Below are 24,141 nucleotides of genomic sequence, written 5' to 3' on the forward strand. Positions count from 1 at the left end.
TCTCTCTTTACCCACGTTAAGACGGGTGTCTCAGGTTTTAATGGATTTGATGAGGCCTGGCTGTTGTCCACGTACGGATAAACACACACACACACACACACACACACACACACACACACACACACACACACACACACACACACACATCTCCCTTAGAACACACAGCGTTCAGCTGCACCCTGCCTTTATTGTACCATAAAGCCATAAAGGAGGACCTGATTTCTCTGTTGACCCGCCTCATGTTCGAGTACGGAGTGGGACCGAGCCGGGATGCGGCTCCTGACCCGGATAACGACACTGGGGATGGAGGGGGCCTCGTTAGATTGCCGCTCACAAAGCAAGATCATCTGAAGACGTTCGTAAGGAGCAGAGTCGAATCAAGATGTGAAGTGATTGGCTTTCAGCTCGGTATTAAGCCCGCTCCCTGTGAGCCGACATGAGCAGATGAAGCGTGTGAGGGGGGAGCGGAGCGGGTAAGGAAGTTGGACGCGGTTGGGAGACGGCCGGATCGGTTCTGTCCAATCGTCCATTTCAGCGATCCGTCTTGTTAGCGGCTGAGACGCGGGGTATTGTCGTTACCCACATTTGCGATGTGAAAAAACGCGTTGGTCCAAAATGGCATTTTATTCCATTGGAATAATCTCACCCAAAACAAATCAGCGTTTCCCCTGCGGTCCTTCAGACAGAAACTTGGGCCTTTGGCGAGCCTCGTTTCTATTTTCTAGCTCTGACTGCAGACATGGCAACGTTAAGAGAAGGTATTCTCTCGAAGCAACTTACCAATTTATGAAGAGCGGCACTTACTTTCTTTACCATCTTTCCCATTTTGAGGAGTCACCAGTAGAAATGGGGCTCTGTCGCCTATTTAATTAGATTCAATCCAAAAAGCCCTCACTAATCCCAGAAGGAAATTAAAGGTTGTTGTAACTCATATTATACAGTTTCCTTCAAAGAGAGAGTTGTAGATCATCTCCTGTAGCAGTCTGTATTCCAGCGGTTTTGAAGAAGACGCTCTGTTGAGTCGTCCGAGTGAGTTTGCTGATGATGAGTTTGTTTTGTACTGGTGAGAGAGCACAGCGCCCTGCGGTATCCCCCCAAAAAACAAAAACTCTTTGCTTATAAATGAACTTTCTCGAAACACCGACCGAATTAGAAAACGATAGTTTGCTTTTGAAGAACGCTTCCGTTATGATCATTTAGAAATGTTTCCTAATTGTGCAGAGGGACGTCAAGTTTTCATGCAACACGGAGATTCAACTGTGGAATCAATCAGTCGTTGATGTAAAATTAGCTGCATGTGCCGAGGACAGAATCAGATGGCTCTCATCTAAAATGTCTTTCCCCTCTGGTTACATTTAGGTTCATGAAATTTTATACCCAGGCTGCAAGCAGGACCACAGCTGACTCAAATACTACTACAAGTCGCTGAGTATTAAAGGACCATCAGCATGAAAGTTTCGACAACCTTCAAGACGCAAATGAGTAAAAGAAATAAAATACAGGTTTTTTTTTAGTCTCCTTACAGCGTGGAGTGCTGATTCGAAGTGTGCAAACTTCCTATGTAAACCCACATAAACACACATCAGTTATTTCCTCTACGACCTGCATCGAAGTACCTTATTTTTTTAACATCTGATCACAGTTTTGAGGTTGCTGACCTGCGTACAGCAGCATTTACCAGAAGCTTTAGATTTTTTTCTATTCCTAAAGAGTGACTCACTGCACTTTCAGAGAATAAAAATTAACTTTTATAAGCCGGCTTTCTAAAACTATGTTTCTGTCGCAGTGCCAATACCAACAGAAAGTGTAAAAAAATTAAATAAAATTGCAATCAGCAGTAGAGAGCAATTCATCAGGAGGCGACAACAGGGATGGGAGCTGAGGAATGAGTGGAGAAATGCTGGGAAAAGATGCAGTTTGTTGCTTTTCAAGATGCCAGTGATGACGACTGATGCACTTTCCGAGTTAACGCCTCGCGCTTGGTTAGATATGATGTTTCACAAAGTCTCTACAATAACGAACTTTTAATAACAAACTCCGGCTTTCAAAAACTCAGATGCTGCACAAAAATGTTGCAATTTAATTTTCAATTCGAAGGCTAAGGAGATAAATGAAAATTACTATTACAATTGTTGGATTCAGCTACTTGCCGTGTTAACACTCAAGGACACGTCTACATTAATGATTATTTTTATTTTTTAAACGTATCATATACTTTTTTTTTAGCTTAAAAAAATCCTGCCTGGCAGCTCAGCATCCAAGCATTTTTATAGAAGGTTGAGTGGAAAGAAAAAGTGTGGTACAAAAAGGTGTGCAAGCACTTCATGTTTCCCTCTGCTGACAAACTAGGTAGTGATTTCAGTTTCCAGCAGGACTTTACGCCTGAACATGCTGCAATTACCAACATCTGCCTCAATCGCCATGGTAACATTGTGACAAAGCAGAGAGGATGAATGTTGAACTTCCTGAGCGTCTTCAGCAGAACCACAGACTAATCGCCTCTATACCACACTGAGAATTCACAATATGTTGAAAAGGTGTCACTGTTGCGATATCAGTGTGTGACGGTGTGTTAGGAGTGTGGCAACGCAGCAATGCAGCAACGCAGCAACGCAGCAACTTCGTTGCCATATTTAGTGACTTTTCGTGCTAAAAATGTGCATTGGCCAAAATCGGAAACAGCAGGAAAGGCTTTTTAAATTGGTATCAAATGTTTGTGCAGAAGAAATTTTAGTTTTTGCCGCTATCATTTTAAAGATATTAATAAATGTTTCCAGAGGTCAAAGGTCAATCAGCCCCGACACGTTCACGAAATCAAAGGCTCTGGTGTCAGTCAACTTTGCCATGTCTGTGCTGTAAAGTTTTCCATTTGTGCCGTTACAATTTTTAAGATTTTACAAAAAAAAAGTTAGAGGTCACCAGAGGTCAACTCGCCCATCCATCCATCCATCGGCAGAAACGTAGCACCAACGTTTGACGAAAATTCCCTTTCATTTGTCGAAGGCGCAGCTGTGAGGTATAATAATCAGTCAACAGAAATAAAGTCCTGAAATATACAGTATCGCGTGTGTATTTTATTTTATTTTATTTTTTTTATGACATGAGCTTCATTTGACCCGTTATAAACCTATAAGCTGGTTGAGGTTACCAAGGTGCACAGCTTTAAAAATATAACACTAAACTGCTTTTAGCTGCTGTTCAAGTTTCCATAGCAACAGCAGCAGCCTACTCGGTTCTCTTAGCCGGCTCAGTGTGTTTAGTTTTCTGCATGACAGTGTTGGCATTGCCCAAACACACACCGTCTGCAGGACTCACCGTTGTGGGACATGCCCACACCCAGGCACTTCTGGAAGCGGCAGTATTGGCACTTGTTGCGGTTCTTTTTTTGGATCTTGCAGCGGCGCTCACACCTGTCATACTCCAGCTTCAGACGGATGGTCCGCCGAAAGAAACCCTGCAGGGAAACAGACCCAAAGCAGAAACAAGAAATATATAATTATGTATTGTTTTTAAATTTGAAGAGTGAATTACATTTTTTGGGCTGGAGAGAGAAAAGAAAAGAAAAATAAATAAATCAAGCAGACCTCGAGAAAGCAAATTCCTCGCAACGTTTTGAAAGAAACACTTTTGGACGAGGAGTTACTTTTTCGTGAGATGCAACATCAGAAAACAGTGTTTCTAAGCGAGGTTTTCCTGAGTTACATCACCTTGAAAAGAGAAACTTTTTGCTCAGATGAAACATTTTTGTGTTGGAAAATATAAAATAAGCCAACCTAACCAAACAAAACGGTTATCTTGTTCTCAATATTCACAAAGCAACATTGAACTGATTCAATGGATCACGTTAAATCCATTTTAGTCACAGGTGATGCCAACGCACCGTCGTTAAGGCCCAGAAATGTTAAGCGAGAGGTCACCCCGGGTTACCGAGACATTCGACCAGCGTGTTCAGCCCATGTTGAATGACTCTCCCCCACTAACCCCGGCGGGTCACATGCGAACCCAGACCGACACGAAACGAAGGCGCCGGGACAGCACTTCAGCCCCGCCCCTAGAAGACAGTGAGCCAACGCTGCTCGTGTCCAGTGTCATAACCGGTCAGTGTGCTGACATCACAGGGAGTCGCATTTCTCCGCTGCGGTCAAAAATCCAAACCGGGGCGTCTATTTGTGTGACCGCCGGCTCGTTTTACACAGGAATGTTCTTCCTGCAGGCATCAAACTTTCACCTACCTACCGGCTACGTGCAGAAGCGCTGGTAGAAGCTGGAGTCAAGCGGACAAGCGCAAACCACTCAAGCTTTTTGAGTCAAATCAACCCAAAACGTCAGTATTGAGTTAAGATTTTTCTATGAAAAGGCGGCAGCAGGTGGTATGAAATGGCCCAGTTAAAGTCCAAATGACAATTTGTGGAGTCTTGAAATCGAATGTTAACAATCGTGCTCCATTCAATCTGACCGAGTTTGAACAATTTTACAAAGAAGAAGCAAATTGAAGCTGTTTTTGTAGGAAAGGGTGGCTTTAAAAAGTGTCGACTTGTGGGGGTAAATATAGAAGCATGCCACACTTAAAAGATTTTTTTTAGCAAAAAAAAAAAAAAAAAAATCTGAAAACCAGTTATTCTTTTCGTCACACTATAAGACATGACCTTGTATTGGTCTGTGAGATAAAAATCCCATTAAAGAACTAGCACTTGTGATGTTTGCACATGCTTTTCTATTGCTTATTATTAAAAATCTGCATGAAATCAGAGCTTCAATCAAACCGGCCTGTCAGATGAAGCCGTTTGATCTGCAGTTGTAAGTTTAAAACCCGAAATAAAGAAGGTTTTCAGACTGATCTGACTCAGTATCGACTGATGGAAAAAGACGGCGTGTGGGTTTATTTAGCAACAAAACAATGTCCTGTAAATGAGATGCATCTTGATGATTTTTAGACGTCACTGAAGGTTTAAACAAACCACAGAGAGACGGTTTGGTTAAGATCAGCTGCACTTCTGCCTTTGCTGCCTTTGATCAGCACACAACACCTTCAGCAAAGCGAAGGTGTTGTGTGCTTCTGCAGCGTCACGTAACATATTTCCTACACGTGACTTTCTACTACAGGCAGAGGTTAAAGTGATCGAGTTCACCTATAGCTTCTGTGATGAGCTGCTCACCTCTACACACACACACACACACAGACAGACAGACAAATACCTTACACACCTCTTGAACATTTTCTACGTTGCAACCAGAAACTTTAGTTTATTGTAATGGGTGTAGAGTGAGACAAATACATCTTTTTAACCTGTTCTTATATATATATTTCTGCAGTGCTTTGCAGAAACTGAACAGAACAACAACTGCAAGTCATTTCAGGAGGTTTGTAGCTGGAAGTTTATCCCCCATTTTACATTGTAATGTAAATAACGCCCAGTCAGATTGGAGGGGAAGTCTGTGGGAACACCAGTTTTCAAGTCTTGCCACAAACTCGTCTCAGTATGATGGAGGTCTAGACCAGAGGTCTGCAACCTTTACAATTCAATAAGATAATTTTGCCCTTAGTCTGGTAAAGTGAAACTTATTTAGAGCCACAACCACTACCTTACCTTTTTGACAAAAGACCTCATTTTTGACTATCATTGGGAATTTGTCGTAGTTAAAGAACAATATATTTATTCATATTTTTAGGTTTTAAAATAAAGAAAAACCAAACTTCTGAAAAGGAATGCATTTATTGCATGATCTGGGAGCATGGCATTTGTTTAAAATTTTGTAAGAAAACCCCCATAAAACCCACTGCTAATTGCTAAAGCCTGCATTTGTCTGTAATTACCTATATTTACACACATTAGTTGTAAATAGCTATAAAAATCCCTTTTATTAACTGACATTTCATAGGAAGCTGAACCTGAACACAGAGCCGTCTCACTGTGACTAAAGTTCAAAAAGATTGAAAGGTTTCTTGTTGTTGTCCTTTGTTTTCTTTCAGAAACAGCCCCAGGTCGTTCTTCAGCGAGGCTAGTGAACAATTAACAGAGAGATTAGCGAGCGAGTCCAAGTGAAGCCGAGCCCGAAGCTTTAGAAGTCACATCAACACACGAGTCACAGGACAGGTTCTGGAGGCAGAGCGGTCGACAGCGCTGCTGTACAGCTTTCCTAATGTTCTTAGTCGCTTCATTGGGTTTGATCATTCAGCAAAAAAAAGGAAACAAAAACAGTCGGCTCAGTCAGGACTCGGCTCAGTCAGGACTCGGCTCAGTCAGGACTCGGCTCAGTCAGGACTCGGCTCAGTCAGGACTCGGCTCAGTCAGGACTCGGCTCAGTCAGGACTCGGCTCAGTCAGGACTCGGCTCAGTCAGGACTCGGTTTCTAATGTTTCACCAACATCTTCGCTAACGATGCAGCGACTCACCTTGCAGCCCTCGCAGGCGTGAACGCCGTAGTGGTAACCCGAGGCCCGGTCAGAACACACGCGGCACTCCAGATTGAGCGAAGAGGAGGGAGATAAGAGCTCCTCCTGGGTGGGAGCCATCCCGCAAACAACGGAGGACGGGCTGGAGGCCGGCGTCAAAGCGTCTGCAAAACACACAAACAGTGAGCAGCTTTGACAACAAATGTTTTTAAAAAAAAGAAGTCAGACAGAAATGGATTTCTAAAAGACGATGTATCCAAAGTAGGACAGAAACGATTCATCATGATGAATTGATTAGTGATGTAGACGTCAACTAATTTAATAACTGATTAATGGTTAACAGGAACATGCGGTCGGAAAAAAGGCTATTTGCTAAAACAAAAAAAACAAAAAAAAAAAACATTCACAGCAGAAATTAAGCAAAAATTGTGCAAAACGGAATTGAATTATTTGTTTATTTGCATCATCTAATATATTTCTAACCAGATGTAAAAAGGCTTCAGTGGTTAAAAGAAACATCTGTAGAATGTGACAATTTTTTATTCGATTAATCATCCAGATAACTGCCAGAATAATCGCTTACTAAAATAATCGTCAGCTGCAGCCATAAGCAGAAAGATTAAATGGTATCCACATAAATATTTTAGTTGAAATAAAAAAAAAATAGCAGAAAAGGAAAGAGTCACAGTCTGCACAAAGTTAGCATTGCTTTTGATTTTGTTGGTAATCTGTAGAAATCGGCCAATCACACGCTCAATCAGCCTGATAAAAAACCCAAAGAGTAAGATCTTCAGCAGATAACAGGAAGGCCGAAGAGAGTACAGCAAAGTTGCTCTGTTTTTTTGTTTAGCTCTTTAGAAAAGCCTGATTTCAGAAAAGCTGGGCGTGCAAACGATACCAAGACGCTACGAACAGTTTACAACTTAAACTCTGTAATGTCTGCATATGTTTTAAAACAGCAGAAGTGTTTTACAGTGTGTGACGTCAACTGTGCTCCTAGTATGAAATAGGATTAATTGCGATTAATTGTGATGAATTGATTATTGAAATAACTTTCAGCTAATTTTTATAATCGATTAATCGTTAACCAGAGAATATAGACTCAAAAAAAAAAAAGATTTACTGAAAGAACAACATAATCAGAGCAAAACGTTACAAAAAACATTTTGCAATCAAGATAAAAACTCTTCTTTGTTTGTAAATATGTTCTACCCAGAACTGTTTCTGTGAAAAAGTTCACCCAGTTCAAATTCTGTAAAGAAAATAAATATATCAAGCTCCCTTTGATATTGAAATATTAATCAGATAATCCAAAAAACAGTCAACAGATTAGCCCTACACTGTACTGATGTTAAGTCAAGCAGAAAAGACTGAGCTTTTCGCATGCCGACGTTGATATTTATTTTAGCCGCAAATGCACTAAAAGTAATATCAGGTTACTGCGTTTCAGGCAATAAAATGTTCATTTTCGTATTTGAAAAAGGAATTAAATAATTTGTTTGGCTGCATCATTTAATACATTTCTAATCTCGTATAAAAAGGGGGTTAAATGGTTAAATAATTACATACCAATTTCTTTTATCCAATTAATCGTCAGAATAATCAATTACTACAATTGTTAGAGTAATTATTTATTCTACATTACGAGGGCAACTGACTAATGTTCCCAAATTTTCTCATTTTGTACTTCTAAAAGATAAATTGACTAAATCTATATCAGCAGGTCACAGCAAATTAAATTAAAAAAAACACACAAAAACTGCCCAAAGCAACTCCACATGAAACCATATTTAACATTACAATCCTGTTTTTGCCTTAATCCACAGACAAACGTCACATTAATTCAGTAATAACCTCACGATATTTTGAAGCGAACATAAAAAGAAAAAACTATTTCTGCCTTAGTGAAAGCATTTGCTGTTCTGTTCTACTAAAAAAAATAAAAAAATAAAAACTGTGAAACTCAAAGATTTTTGACCTCTTTCCCTCAAACAAAGACACTTTGTTCCATGACAGCAACCGTTTATACTGAGATCTCAGCATGCTAGCTGCAACAGCCATTACAGTGTTACACAGGGAGCAGCGATGATCAGGTCACAGGACTTTAGCGCGGTTTGCCAAAAACACTCGTCTATTTTCACCGCCTGAGCGGAACATGGCTGGCAGAGCCTCCTCGGTGCCCACAAAGCACCGGCGAAGTGGTGAAAACAGTGGCTCTAAGTCAAGCCACATGAGTTTAGGTGAGTGCTGCCAGGCTGGGGATAAGCAGCATTTGGCAGCGTCCTGCGTTCCAGCCTCGTGCAAATCCACATGTTTCATTCGAGCGAGGACACGGAGAACACGCCAGCTCCGACCCTTCACCGTCTCTCCACAGATACATCATAAAAGCTTAAACCCCCTCCCTGCGACTCTTCCATGACATCATCGGCATTCCTGCCATTGCTTCCACCGTCTTCACTGCGTCGGCTGGCCTGCGCTGACCTTACACCTGCAAGGTGCCGACAACTGTTTTATGTTTTTTTTTTTTGACAGATTCGCTGGACTTCCGATGTCTTTTAGTGGGGAGACACAGAAGCGAAGCGGATGTTTCCTGAGAGATCGTGCAGGGTGGCAGAGGAATGTGTGAATTCCTCACCGAAGAAGGGGGGAGGAAGAAAGAGTAAGAGATGAGACAGGAAGCTGTGAGTGCAGGAGAGAGAAGGCCAACAGGAACGAGGGGGACTGGGCCAGGAGAGCAACTCGTTGGGTAATTCAGGAAAAGACTACAGTTAATCTAAACCCTTTTTGCCAACAGGCATTAAGATGTAGGTCAGTAGAAGAGGCTGTGCAAGAAAAAAAAAAAAACAGACTGGGAAAACTTTGCAGTGCGATCTTAATGTAGATTAAGACATGGTCCGTGTTTTCCCCGAGGTAAATCAACTTTAAGACTTTTTAAAATTTTACAAATGCCTTTGTAAAGAGCTAGCTCTTCTAGGTAGCTAGCTACTAAGGGTGGGGATATTAGCCGCTAACGGCAGACTCAATCGCTTCAAAACACAATGAAGATGCCGGCACACGACTCAGACTTTTCCCTGACAGCACCGTTCCATGAGGAAAAAAAACAACACACGAGATTAAATAGTCCTGATTAATTTAAGACAACAACCATGTTTTTTGTGTATTTTAATTGGCTTTTACTGACCAACTCAAAGTAGTGCATATTTGTGAAATTGCGAAAAACAAGAATGCATGTTTTTTAATCTAAAAGGGTATTAAAGCCATGGGAAGTCATTTTTCACATCCCATATATGTGTGAAAAAGGTGCCAAGGTCAGAAGAGAGCAATACTGAACTATTTGACCGTCATGCAAAAAGGTATGTGTGGAGGACTTCTCTGCTTGCGTTACCTAGGATACTGGAACCTTCAGACCCGTTCTGGGAGGACTGGTATTCCGGGACGTCGAGGGAGCTGAGGGCGTCCTCGTCAAGGGATGTGGGGATCTCGTGAAGCGCCTCCATGTTGCCCATGAAATCGTCATCACCACACAGGGGGCCATCCAGCACCGAGTCCTCCAGCGGAGACGGGGGCTGGTAGTGGCTCTCTATGTCGACCATTGTGATGGAGGAGCGTGCTGGTGGCGCCGTCACACATGAGACTAAAGGCCAGAAATCAGAAGAGGAGAGAAAGAAAGATTATTCAGACAGACACCACGAAAAAATACTGGCACACATCAACGACGATGTATTTAATGTTTATTTTCACCATCTAATGGGATTGTGGGATTTTCTCTTTGCCTTACAGGACAATTTTATACCTGGAAAAAGCCTGCAACAGAGGAAAGGTATCTTTTTTCTTTTCACATCTTGAATTTTTCTATCTAAGGTTGGATCAATTCCTGTCTGGTAATGTGATAGAAAGTAATCTGCACATTAAATCCAGTCATCAACGTACTCACTACCAATCAGTCAAATGTTAGTTGCTTTATAGCAAATAGGAAACCAATGGGAACAACAGCAACTCGGTCACGTAACAGTCATGTAAAGCCACACTGCATCGTCAATGGACGGCGACATGAAGACGGTTCTGTAACGTCAGTAGCCACAAACCTCCAAACTGCACGTGGCAAATCAGATTAGCTCAAGAACATTGCATAGAGCAGGAATACTCTGTGGATTAATAAATGTAGCCCCTAAACATTTGCTTGTCAGTCTTCAGTTATCCATTTTCATCAGACACTTCAAAGAAAATCCAATGAGAGGGGGAGAAGTGTCAAAAGATGGTGTTTTTAAAATTACTCTGTCATGTCACCTCGCTTAGGTGAACCTGATCTTGTCCTGTAATTTGTCGCAGTTCAAATTTATTTCTTCTTTTATCCACAATATCCTCTTGAGCTGTTGTCCTCATTTTTCCCCTTTCCCTCCACCTTGGTCTTTTTTACTTTTAAGCACTTATGGGGAACGGTGGCAAAGCATGAAACTGCTCTCACATATTAAGCATTTCTGTGAAACTCGGGCGCTGTCGGCGGATGGCTGAGATTCCATAAAGGAGCGATCGTACCGGTTCCTTCCTTCCCCAATATCCTAATGATTACTAAGCTTTATGAGTGAGTTGGGCTTCCATCCCAATGGGTCCAATAGACATAATAAATGTATTATTTAATGCATCATATTTATGAGCAAGCGCCCGCGGTTGTAAAGAAAGTTTACCTTTTTGCACAAATTGTCCGGTGGACATTTGCTTTGAGTCCTCCAAAAGAAGTATGTCCGAGTATGTTGGAGGCAACATGAAACTGTTACTGCGCATGTTACGTAACAGGTTGTTGCTAGGTAACCAAAGAGCGAGTGATTGATGCCATAGAGCTGAAATGCATCATTATCGTTTTATTGCCCAGTCCTCTCTGCCGGTACTGCTTCAAAGGACGAAAAATAAAAGTTTTGACTAAAATTTGTAAATATAACTGTCCATTAATAATCAACTGATTGGGATGAGACAAAGCCATGGTGGTAAACATTTTTTCACTTTACCACAACAAACTTTGATTCATTCAATTTTATTGGAATTTTATGTGACAAAATGCAAAAGGACAGCTAGCTTTTATCGCCATGTTTCACAGTGTAGATGTTTCACCGCATGAAACAGCAGCAGAATCAGATAAAAGGACACTGAATAGAAAACCATGCCAGAACAAAAAAAGTAAAATAAATAGGAAGTAGACAAAGGAATAAGTAATGGACTATCACATAATGATGTGAAATGTGGAAAAAAATTAAGGGGGTATGAAAACTTTTTACCATTTTCACCTGAAAACTTTTACAAAACACACATTCATAACTGGACTCATGACACCTCCCACCCCCTGGTAATGGACCAAGCTAGCCTCATGTTTCCACCAACATGCAAAGGAATGTAAACACACACAGAGCAGATTAGCTGGAGTCTGGAGAGGTTTAGTTGATGTGGTTTGAAGACAGACACACACATTTGGACAGGAATGTCATCCAATGTCATTTAGTAGCAGGACAGTGAGCAATCGGCTATGGTTGCATAAAGGTTTTGCCTAAGAGATTCACATGTTTGTGTCAACTAAACCAAGACTGCTAGGGGATGTAGTGCTCACTGATTAGCTTAGAATTAGGGTTTGAAAAGGGGATGAATAGGCAAGACTCCAACAAATGCATCGAATGAGTTCAAAACCAGAGGTGGCAGGCTTGATCTGGCAAGCTTAAAGAATAATTGACCAATTATCAACACTGGAATCATGTATGGAAAAAAATTCTGGATGGTTTACTGTACGTCAAATTAGCAGCCTCAACCGATAATCACATCACTTAGCAAAGTCTAAATCTGATGGGTTTCTACTTATAAGCCAGCCCACACATTATCCATCTACAGACAAGACAGGACAGCTTTTAAACTCTACAGCAGATAAAAGTAGTTATAGTGTGACATTGGCATGAAGGCAGATGCTTGGTTCCCCAGAACAAAGAGTCACAAGCTGGCTCAAAAAGTGAATGTGGACCTTTAGGAAAGTAAACGTCATCCACAAGGATTCACTGAGGAGTTTGCACCCTCAGTTTAAAGAGTAATTGTAGATTACTTTAAATCTCTACAGATGGCCATATGTCCAGAGAGGTTGATGATTATAGATTATTTCATCATCTCTAACAATTGATGAATTTAAGGCACTTTGGGAACTCCGTAATTCTGAACGTCTGTCACCGGCGTTTGCTTGCGTCTTTTCTTCGAAATCTAAAAAATGAGCACTATTCAACTTAAATAAATACTACTCACTTCAGGTAGATGAAATGCTGAAATGTTCTTGAGATTGAGAAATTAAAATAATGCTGACGCTGTTACATATATGTTTTTGATGTGAAGTTTGTAAAACCCACATCCGATTCTTCCGATTCTTTACTTTCTTGATTCATCGACTTGAGTTGAATCAAAGTATTCACTCAAAGCTAAACATCCACGCACGTAATGCACACTGGCATATTTAAAGTGTGAGCTTGCCCCGTGAACGCCGTCATTCCACCACGGGCAAAGACGACCTATTTTGGCAAACGAGAGGCGATAAACGGCGCGTCGGGAAGTACAACCATCTTACCTTAGTTAATCAAAGAGTTGGACGTTTTCTATCCAGCGTTAAACCCCAGACTGCATGGCGTCTACCTGCTTGGAAGGGCTTGTACAATCATTCATTGTCGGTCCATATGTCTGACAGCATGAAGGGGCCACAAGTTAATGTTTAATCCATCTATCTTGTGGCCTGAGTCCCACCAAGCCTGTGAGAGGAAGAACCCCGAGGGACACAACAGAAGGAACATGGGCCGATGGGGTTGTCCCACCAGCGTGTCCATGCATCTGAAGAGTCCACCCTACGAGTTCAGTCTGGACAGCAAACACTCAACCCAAGCCTTATCACTTGGCTTGGGTACGATAAAAGGGCAAGCAGGCCCTTTTATCGTTATGGAGACTGAGCAAAGTACAGCCAGGGTAATTGAGACTTGGCTTTATTATGTGTGGGGTGTAGTGGCTTTTTTTTTGTGGCAAATGAGCCACATTACGAAACAAAAAGAGATGATATAATCCTTTCAATAGGAAATGTATGATTTAAACACATGGTGAAGAGCTGATATTACACTTGAAGACCCCATGCTTGTTAGTGCTGATATGAACTACATGCATTTTATTTTTAAGGATTGGATGTACTGGCCAAGTTGGTGCCTTATTCCTGTGTTGAAGTGTTTAGTGAAAGAGGCTTCAGGAGCCGCCACTCACAACAGCAGCTACATTTCTTGTGTTAAGCCGCGCCTTCGCCAGAGTGGTAAGAAGTTTCTCACCTGGTTTGATGAGGAAAGTAACAGTAGTGCTGTTGCCCAGTGGGTTTCATTTTGAAATCAAGCTCTCAGAGTCTGGAGGAAAGTGGAAAAGTGTCCTCGACGAAAAGTCATCGCTGATTCACTTTATGGAAAGGCTCTTTTTATTTTCCTGCAAAACTTGCAACTTGTTCACACCGATAAAAGAACCAATCCCTGCTCTAGTGAAAAACACTATCACGGTTCTTGATTGGCCAGCTCACTCTCCTGATCGAAAACATCTTAGAGAAGCAATGCAGAGTTGACTCCAGGAAGATTAGAGCCGCAAGACCCGACAATTCAGACAGCCAGAGGCCGTCATAAAACCAACCTGGGCTTCCTTAACATCTCAACACTGCAACAGACCACAATGATGCAGCAATTTACACAAAGGGACCAAATGTTACGTCCAGCACATACTTTTATGTTGCGTCTTACAGAATTTCCCCTTTTTGTTAATTTAATTTAGCCTTTTTATTACTTGTAAACCGAACTCATCACAAAGAACATACAAAAATTTCAAGAAATGCATCACTGTGAGTGACAAATGGAAATGAAATGAATAATTCTTTCACCAAACTACGGAATTGATATATCTTGTAATAATATTCCAGTTTATTGACCACCATTTGAAACTTGGACGGTTGAAATGATGAGAAAAGTTTTCAGAAACTTATACCAACACTTCAAAGACGCATCAAAAACGAAGCACCTGAATCGTGACAAATGTGTCACGTCAAGCCACATAAATCAACAAGCTGGTTTTAACCAGCTTCCAACACGTGTTTTCTTGGTGCTAGCTGAGATTAGCGGTCTTATTGCCTGTCAACATGACCTGCATCCAGCACCGCCCTCAGCGGAGAAATAAACAGAGTTACATAAACGCCCCCCCGTCCTCACCAACCTCACCCCCGGTGGACCCTGACCTCTACGCTGACAACGTGTTCACTGCCCGAAATGTTCTCACAAGCGGGGTGAGCGTACACGCTGACCGGGCTGTCAGGGGACAGGCCACGGTGTGACCGTGTCGGGTTACCTGAGGGGTCTGCGGTGACCACCGCCGCCCGTTTATAGCACATCATTACGTGGTGGAAAGTTGGCCTGCGTTTGCCACTGTTGTGGACTCACAGCAGACGAATGAAAATCTCCAATTACCGTTATCAAGAGCAGGAAATGGTTTTGGAGCAGCAGCCGGCCCAGACCGAAGGGGTTTGTTTTTGGGCAAGGTGTTTCAATAGAGTGGGAAATGTGGCAGAAAGACAGAGCTGGTCAACAATCTCAGCTCAGACTTACAGACATTTGTTTACAGAGACTTTACAAATTCATTTTATTTGTTGTTTCTGTTGTTTTATTTATTTTGGATGTTTAAAATCTCTTTCAGTTCCACTGTTTAATGTTCAATAGAATTGAAAGCTTAATGATCTTTGAGAACGTGTTCTTGCGTTATTATGCCATCACCATTACATCACTTGAAAATGGTCTCAAATCAGCAATATTATCGCTTATCGCAATAACTTCTGGGACAATTTATCATCCAGCAAAATTTGTTTCCGTGACGAGTCTGCTCATTACAGATGGGACAAAATAAATTTTTAGGTTTTACAAAAAGAGCACAGATTTAATAAACCTCAAATTGTGTTTGAAATACTTTCTAATGATCTTTTGATGACTGAAATGTTCCCAGTCTCTAAAAAATGTTTCATTTACCCCCTATTTTTGAAACTCAAATCAAACACCTTCTCTTTTGACTAAGAGAAGATATTACAAGCAACAGAAAACTTGTTTGTGGCGCGAATGACAGATGATTCTTTACCAGTATTTTGTCTTAAGGTCATGACAGAAAAATGTTATACCAGCCGATGCCTCGCCTCGCTATGTGTAATTACTGGCAGTAAGATTACAAAACAATCCTGCTACAAATCTACCCTCATCAACAGTTTTTCCTGGTTTAATATCAAAATAAGTACCTACTTAAAAACTTAGAAATTGTGAAAGTGAAGAAAAAAATTATTTTCTTCCAACAGTTTGGGTTGAAGAGACTGAAAGCTACAGATGCACTCGTGTAATTTAGCCAGCGCAGCTAGCGTAGCAACCACATGTTTGAAAATGTAAACAAATGTGTGCAAAAACACAGAAATCAACATTTCCTAGTAAACCTTGTAATCGGGTTTACTAGGAATCAGGTTTACTAGGAAACCTGTCACTTTTTAGAGAAAAAAGTCTAACAGTGGTTAGACAAAAAAAAGTAAGAGTTTCTGCCCCCCACCCCCCCAAAAAAAAAAAAAAAAAAACAGAAATCTTTAGATTAATTTGGAGAAAAAATTCTATTAAAAAAAAAACTTTCTGACTTTCAAAGGTTGAGCACTTTAAAGTTTTGGTGGAAATTTACTCCTTTTTTTCCCCATCTACAATTACCCTAATACACCATGATAAGTAAAGTGTCCTTAATTTCCCATGAGACGCATTTTTCTAATTCTTCAAACTAATATGGTTGTCGCTGCTATTTATTAGAACAACAAAGACTCCATACTTGACTCCAGTTTTCTCCCCTGGTCTTTGCAGATGTCTGACCAGATGTTCAGCAAAAAAAAAAAAAGTCCCAACATTTTAGTTCTGAGCCAAGTGCTGGCTGCCTTTTGCAACTTTTTTTTTTTTAAACTGATTTCCAAATCGGTCCGGAGGATCAAGCAGACCACCATTACAAAAAGTCCCAAAGTTCATCCAAGCTATAAACGTCTGAGTGAAGAAATCGCTGCAACCTTTATCACTTGACAGATGTGGGGCTAAAGCAACAAGACTGGAAGGAACAATTGCATGTATTTCACAAAACTGACATTGTTGAGATGAAACACAATAAAAAAAGAGAAATGACACAACAATAAATCAAAGACTTCAGGAGTGTTTTGGGTGACAAAACGGGTAAAAAAAAAAAAAAAAAAAAGGCTCCTAAATTTCACAAGCCAGTGAGGAATTTCCTGCACCGCTGAACAACAACAGAGTACGAAGTGGCCTGATTGGTCCGATCTCTAAAACAAAGACAAGAACAACATGAAGCAGAGAGAGAGATTTGTCTTCTCAAAGACAGCTGTGTGTATCTTGTTTCATTTTCCAGCGTGACGCTGGAGCACCGAGTTCCCCCTCTCGGGCTGCCAAACCGGCCCACGTGTTCGCGGAGAGGCATGCAGCACACAGGCCTGGTGACAGAAAAGCACTAATTTGCCACCCAGTTAAGTACAACAAAAGACCAAAATGTTCCTGCGCACTAAAACGGGCTGGAAGCAGGAGCTGCCGTTAGCATGTTCTTTCACGAAGCGGCTGCAGGCCAAACGGACAAATCTGCTGACTCAACTGGAAAGCATAACTCACATTTCATATGACTGTCATTTCATTTGATGAAACGACGATTTCACTCAATCTGCGTTTATGACATCATTGTCAAAGTTAAATGATTAATGCGTTACAAGCTTACGCACATTTGTGACTTTCATATCGCTGACTAGAATGGGTTAGAACGCGTTAGACCAACACAAAGTGGTGCAAAATTCTTGAGGAGGAGGAAGAAAGATAGGTTAGGTTTTTATGGATAAAAATCTGAAATGTGTGGCATGCACTTGTGTCCAGCTTCCCTGTGCTTGCTAAAGAATGTTGATATTTCACAGCGGGCCTGGTATCCTTAGGAAGTTTTTCTCCTAGTAGCCACATAAAACTTGTCACCATAAAGTACTCAAATTGTACTTCCAAAAAATAAAAGTTTTAAAAACAATTAACTTTTGTCCTCAAAAATGCAAAAGAAAATAGTGATTTTTTTCCCTATTTGACTGCTCGACAATAAACTAAATATACTTTTTAAATAATCAGAAAAGTTGTTTGATTTTTGCCGAAAACAGCGACTTTTGTAAATCATTGTGCATCAACAACATAAGACAAACTGATGCGCTTAGAAAAAAAAGACAGAAAATTTTAAACACTTTCTGAGTCTACTGTTCTCAACTTCCTTGGTATAAAAGGGCCAAACAAAAACCATTCGGCAGAGTTCAAATTCAATTTGATTCAAAAATACTCAACGTTAAATTTTGTCCAAACTCATATCATCCAAGCATCTTTAGAGAGCTGCTAGGATGGTGACATTGTGGGGCAGTAAGGTATCTCCAGTAGCAGTCAGATTTGCAACGACTTTAAAGAACCCTCTGACTGAAGACTGTTGCTGTCTGAAAGTTTTATTCCTGTCATAGCAATGCTTCAATTTGCCCCAAAATGTCCGTCAATTTCCCAATTTGCCATAAGTATCCACTTTGGACAAACTTAAGCCATTTTTCAACAAAGTCCGGTTTTGTGGAAGACATGAACTGGCAGCATCAGAAACAAAAACCAAAAAAAAAAAAACCTCTCCATTATTTTCTATAAAACAGTCAACTTGAGCTATTTATTGTTGCGGCCGATGAATGCAGTACTCTGTCTTTGTTTTTTAATCGGTTCTGTTCTGATCAAAAAAGTCCAGCAATCTGTCCTACACTAAGTGTCGAAGGTGAAACGAGACGTGCGTCAATTGAGGAAGAACTTCCTCTTAGTAGCATCTGCAGCTCCTCCAGAGTTACCATCAACATTTCGGTTGCTTCTCAGATTAACGTTCTCATTGTGTGACCTACTGTTACGAGGTTCTGATAGATTTGATATGCATCATTTAAAAAATGTACGAGCTAGGAAGGTTTCCACAGATTAATTCAGTGGGCTATGTACGATATGCAACAAATGTGGGTGCTACGTTAGCGAGGGCGCCAAAACGATGATAGAACAATTATTTCTATTCCGTATTGAACAGCTTTTTGGGGGGGTGGGAATATAATGCAACTACATACATCTCAAAAAGTACATAATTGCTCCCCTGAACTGATTCCCACTCAATTATTACACCAGTTAAAGGAAAACCTGTTTCAAAATTTAGCTTACATACTGCATCCCTTCCTGATTATTAACCCAGACAATCTCCTGTCCAGAGCTGCTTACTGTAAGTCTGGCTGCAGGGCCACAATCCTATCCAACTCAGAGCGACTTTACCATGAGGAAGGCTCAGAGGGGGGTGGAGCCGGCCGGGTCAGACGAAGGTCAAAGCTGGCCGACGTCGGGCACGAGTTGGAAAACAAAAGGATCAGAGAGGTGAGCACAAACAGCCGTTGGTAAGAGAGAAAATGTTCTCTGCTTCTGTGTGTTAGCACAGGTTCTCCAAAGTGTACACGCCTCTGGAGAAAAGACAGAATTTGTTTTAAAGTAAAATCGGTAGCTCTTTGAACTACTGTGGTCCTCAAATGTGCAAAACAAATAGACTTGACTACGTTGTTTCTGACATTTGCTCATTTGCATCTTTCAAAAAAAAAAAAAATAGAAAAGGAAAGGAAAGCATCGAGGTCTTGCTAACATCTCCAAAAGTCGTTGGAGGGGTCGGATCAAATCCAAATTAAACTTTGATTTGCAATCCCGAAAGTAAAAGTTTGTTACTACGACAACAATAAGTCATCACACCCACAATGAAGCAAGGTGGTGGCAGCATCATGATCTGAGGCTACTGTTACTTTGAAACTTATCTTTTATATTACGCTTTATCAAACAACAGTTAACATATGCAGCCAGTAGTTGTTGAAATGTTTGGCAGGATATTCCTGTCTCGCAAATTCCAATTTGCAATCCTCCTTTATTCATCTTTCAGAAGACAGAAAAACAAATTATATATAGATTTAATCACAATTCGGAAGCAGACAAAATATTGTCACCTTCTTTTAATAATGACGTGTCATTTTTGTCAAAAGTGACTTTGGCAGAAAATCAGTTTTGGCAAAAAAACAAAACAAAAAAAACAACAAAAAAAACGACTTATTCCATTAATTTAGGAAGGTGACAATATCCAAATAGTTATTTTCAAAGAGGATCAGATCTGATTGGTTTAATATAGTTCAACCAGAGTTTCCACAACTTCTCACATTTACTCAACTCTAAAGAAAGAAGTAGAGTCTCCACAACATGAATATTATGAACCACGTCCATCTGAGACTTCTTTGTAACTAAAATCAAATCAACCAATGTTTTCAGTTAAACTGGACTGGAAACATTTCCCATTTAAAAACTATATTTTTTAAAAATTAATTAATTGTTTTTTATTATTATTTTGCATCGTAAAGACCTGAATTTTTTTCACAGACGTGTGTCTATTTTAGATGTTTATGAAGCCCGTTCTGTGTGTTCTGTCCATGCGTTGGCATTAGCTTCCACAAATTGTTTTATGTGTTTAGCGGTTTAGCATTAGCTTCCACAAATTGTTTTATGTGTTTAGAGGTTTAGCGTTAGCTTCCACAAGTTGTTTTATGTGTTTAGCGGTTTAGCATTAGCTTTCTCAAATTGTTTTATGTGTTTAGAGGTTTAGCGTTAGCTTCCACAAGTTGTTTTATGTGTTTAGAGGTTTAGCGTTAGCTTCCACAAGTTGTTTTATGTGTTTAGCGGTTTAGTATTAGCGTCCACAAATTGTTGTACGAGTTGTGTGGTTTTAGCATTAGCAGAGTATTCTATTGTAATAGATCTTGGCAGTTTCAGTGCAAAAATAAATTTCCCTTGACGACCATGTCGGCCATATTGAATCTTTTAGTGGCTAACTGGATTTTCTTCTTTTTTTAAAAAAAAACAAAAAAACCAGCAAGCTCCTGGGAACCCTGTTAGTTTCTTGTATCTACATGTGAAAGAATTTGTTTAAATATTCAATTATCCGCTGTACTTTTTTTAAAGGAACATTAGATTAAATTTTCTAGCATGAAGTTCAGGAGCCAAAGCTGACTGCTGTTTGAAACTTTACTTAGCAAAACCCAGCAACTCCACATCCTGATGATACCACCACCATTTCTCGGTGACGAGGATGTCACACGACTAAAAACCATACGCTACGGTTCGGCTTCGTCCAATCACAACACTTTCTCCTTCTCTCCAGGTTCTGGGAGACCTTACTCAAGCCTGTGTGTTTTCCTTGGAAGAAAAGGTTTCTGTATTGCAACCTTACCCCTTAACCTAGACATATGGAGAAGACAGGAGAGTGTTGTGTCACGGAGAACCCAATCCACCTCCTTCAGCAGCGCCTCATGACAGCCTCCCTAAAAGCTTTTTGCAAGATTGCTTTGGAAGTTTATGTAATGTCACTGTTGTCCAACTTTTTCCTCCGGTTATTGTGCCATGGTATATAAATAATGCTCTGCAGGCCGGTAGGGAGTGATTGTGAAAGCCAGATGGATTCCCAGTGGGCTTTTTTGTCATAAAGGGTCGATGTAAGAGTCAAGTCGGCGACTGATCCGCTTCCTTCTGTGATAAAAAGGAGCAGCCAACGATTGCGCTGCAGCTCCGACCTTCATGTGCGAACAACCAGCATCCAAGAGGAGCCTGAAGAGAGGTACGAATAAATAAAAAAAGAAGAAAAAAAGGAAAGTATTCACGCCAAACTACTGCACTTTTTCTAATAAAAGCTCAGATATAGGGAACTCTGCAGTGGTGTCCAAATTTTCTGCCACAAGGGCCAAAATCACAGACTTATAAAACTTTTTTTGTGATTATATAGAATAATTCATGAGAAATGGCTTTCGCCTTATACAAAAGAAAAATCCTACAACTGCTAAAATCTCAGGAAGATCAGTTCGGTTTACATTTTGTGAAGAGGAACGTTGCGTTCAGTGTCTTCTTCAGAGGTTTTTGTGTCGTTCGCTTCAGCGGTTGTTGGTTCAGTGCCACCACAGGCGAGGGGAGTGTACTGCTTTCCCAAAGGGTTTGGATCATTTGGCAGGGCAGTGTGAAAGCGAGCCTCATCAGCTGAAAATGGAGCGAACATAGCAATGTTGGACCCTTAGGCCCTTTAAGCAGTGCAATTCTAAAAGCGTAGCGCTCAAGGTGACAACATGTTGGAGTTATGTTAATTCTGATTTATGTTGACTTTTGTACAAATTATTTTGCATGCTTGGGCAATTATTCCCTCTGGGTTTGGAAGCTGCTGGGAGGATTTTTCTGCTCTTACTAGATTAGTTGTTATGATGCCTAAGCATGGCAAGTGTTTTATTTTTTATGCAGCTCATTGATATCCCCAATACTTAAATTATACCTGAATTACGGCCCTAAATCCCAGAGGATACCTTCATTTCATTTAGATGCGTTTGATTCCTTGGGGCGTCACTCTAAACTACGACTTTAGCTAAAGGAAGCTGCACTAATTCAGAATAAAGACTTCAACGTAGTGGAAATAAGAAATAAGCCACAATGCTGAAAATAAATCAGAAGGTGCTTTGACAAAGTATTTTTGGCAAACAGTTTCATTCATCATTCTTCTTTTTTGAGCTACTTCACTTTTTTTTTTTTTTTTTTTAAATACTTGATAGCACAAAGATGTCTTCCAACATGATGATGTTAAATCTAAACTCCTCGCACTTTAGTAAAATAAAAGGAGAGGCTACATTTTTAGCTTATTCCTGATACCATTTATAGACCAGGGCTCTGAGTTGATACTGGTAGGACACACTGTAAAGTCTGATGGTTGCCTAGACACAAAACAACAGCCCAAAAGAAATGTTTTGTTTTTTGTTTTTTTTTTAATCACAAAAGTGTGAGTAAAAGAAATCTATCAAAATTGCCAGTAAAGCTTTTAGGAAACAATAAAAATACAGAAGTAAGTTTCACATCTCGCCTCCTGCAGTAACGCCACCTACTCGGTTATCACCTGTTAGTTAAAAATAAACAGAATTTGAACTTAGTACTTGATTGGGGCTTGGTTCGGAGATTCTGTCACATTTCCAGGACTATAAACGTGTTTGTTTTTATAACAGTAGAGAACAGAAAACAATAAAAGACGCCGTCTCCTTGATAGATTAGACGAGTACAAATGGATTTCTAACAGTGCTCAGATAAGGTGACCTTTGAACTGCAGGCGGACACAACACCAGTGTGGAGTCTGACCTTAAGCAAACCTCACAGGACTGAATGTAAAGAACATTTCTGATGCAGGTTTGTAACTGAAAACTGATCTTCAACTTCTGCACTACCGTCTTATTTCCAAGCATATTCCAGTATTTCGTTTATTTGTTACATTTCATGTAAGTTTTGTGACTTCATTTTTACTTGGACCCTTCTGTCATTTTCCATTTTATGTTAAATGTAAACATAAATTGAACTGAATTTTACATCCGGTTGGTAATTACTGATCACTGTTTACATGTTTGCTTCTGTTTTATTCCTTAATTATGTTTAATCCGGACGCAAGAGTGAAAAACATTGTCAGAGTTTTTTTCTTTTTTTTTTTAACTGAGGATGGGATGGGTATAGAAAAAACAGATTTATATTCAGTTTATTGGCAAAAGTCTCTCTAGTTACTTCCAATCCATTTAACAGACAAACATCTAAAAGTTAAATTGTGGCTGGTCACAAATGGAAAAGTATAAGCTGTCAACAAACAGCTTCTTTAGAAATTAGTTTCGTTTTCTTCTCGCTTGTCCCACTTGTTGACTGTGTTCAAACACATATGCAATTGCTTGTTTGCGACCAACACAAGAAGAGTTTCCTTCCACTCAACTTTACAGTACAGCACAGGGTGTCAGAAACTGTCTGGTGGACAAATGCCAAGGCAGCACTGCTTTCAGCAATTATAGAAACTATAACAGGGAAAAAAACATAACATTTCTGCAATAAAAATCCTTTTGTTGTTACTCTTCAGCAGTGTTGCATTTTTCTGAGAAATTGTTTTTTGGGGGTTTTTTGGTCTAAGATAGCAAATAATCCACTGAAATCTATTTTTGTGTTTAATTAATATACTCAGTTGCATGAAGGACTGAATTACAGAAAGTACTTTTTTTTAATGCCACTGCAAATGTATTGCAATGCACCTGATTGTGTCAAATATGAACAGGAGTGACTTAAGACAGGAAGGTGGGCTGGCCTTAGGAAGGAGTTGCCAACTAGAAGCTACACATTAACTAGTGTTATTTCTAAGGATTTTTTTTATTAGTCATCGCTTGTCACTGTTTGTCAGGAACAAAAGTGGGAAAACAGACATTAAAGTGGTAAAAAGTAAACACAGAAATGTTGAAAACATGAGTACGTGTGCAAAAAAAAATCACAAAATTTACATCGTGTGAATTTTGAAAACGTCATCCACATGCTGTTAGCTAAACATCAGCTTTAGAGATGCACAGATCATTCTTTTCCTGGCAAACGCCACTTTTTGTTTTTAAAGGAAATAAAGTAAAATCAAACAAAACTAGCAAGTTAGTTGATTTTCTTGAAACTAAAACAAAAAAGTTTATCAAAGTACATCACGATTATAGACAGAACGCTGAAGAACTCTGAGCTTTTGATCAAGAGAAACAATATTTTAAAACCACTGATGGCCAATTAAAGCAGATG

General features: G+C 40.1%; 1 protein-coding gene across 2 annotated transcripts in view; it reads right to left on the reverse strand.

Moving 5' to 3' along the window:
* pparab (peroxisome proliferator-activated receptor alpha b) overlaps window positions 1–24,141 on the reverse strand; it is a 35,940-nt gene that overhangs the window by 9,571 nt on the left and 2,228 nt on the right. Inside the window, exons 1-4 of one of the 2 annotated variants that reach the window (XM_014985910.2) lie at window positions 12,981–13,800; window positions 9,780–10,028; window positions 6,395–6,558; window positions 3,316–3,454 (exon numbers count right to left, since the gene is read on the reverse strand). In XM_014985910.2, coding sequence (XP_014841396.2) covers window positions 3,316–3,454; window positions 6,395–6,558; window positions 9,780–9,987 — 511 coding nt within the window. In that variant the 5' untranslated portion in view covers window positions 9,988–10,028; window positions 12,981–13,800. Of the gene's footprint in view, window positions 1–3,315; window positions 3,455–6,394; window positions 6,559–9,779; window positions 10,029–12,980; window positions 13,801–24,141 lie in introns of those variants that run through there. The other variant, XM_014985902.2, reaches the window with a different exon arrangement.

The sequence above is a fragment of the Poecilia mexicana genome, unplaced genomic scaffold, assembly GCF_051168715.1.
Source record: "Poecilia mexicana isolate PSO_F unplaced genomic scaffold, ASM5116871v1 scaffold_6, whole genome shotgun sequence".
Lineage (NCBI taxonomy): Eukaryota > Metazoa > Chordata > Actinopteri > Cyprinodontiformes > Poeciliidae > Poecilia > Poecilia mexicana.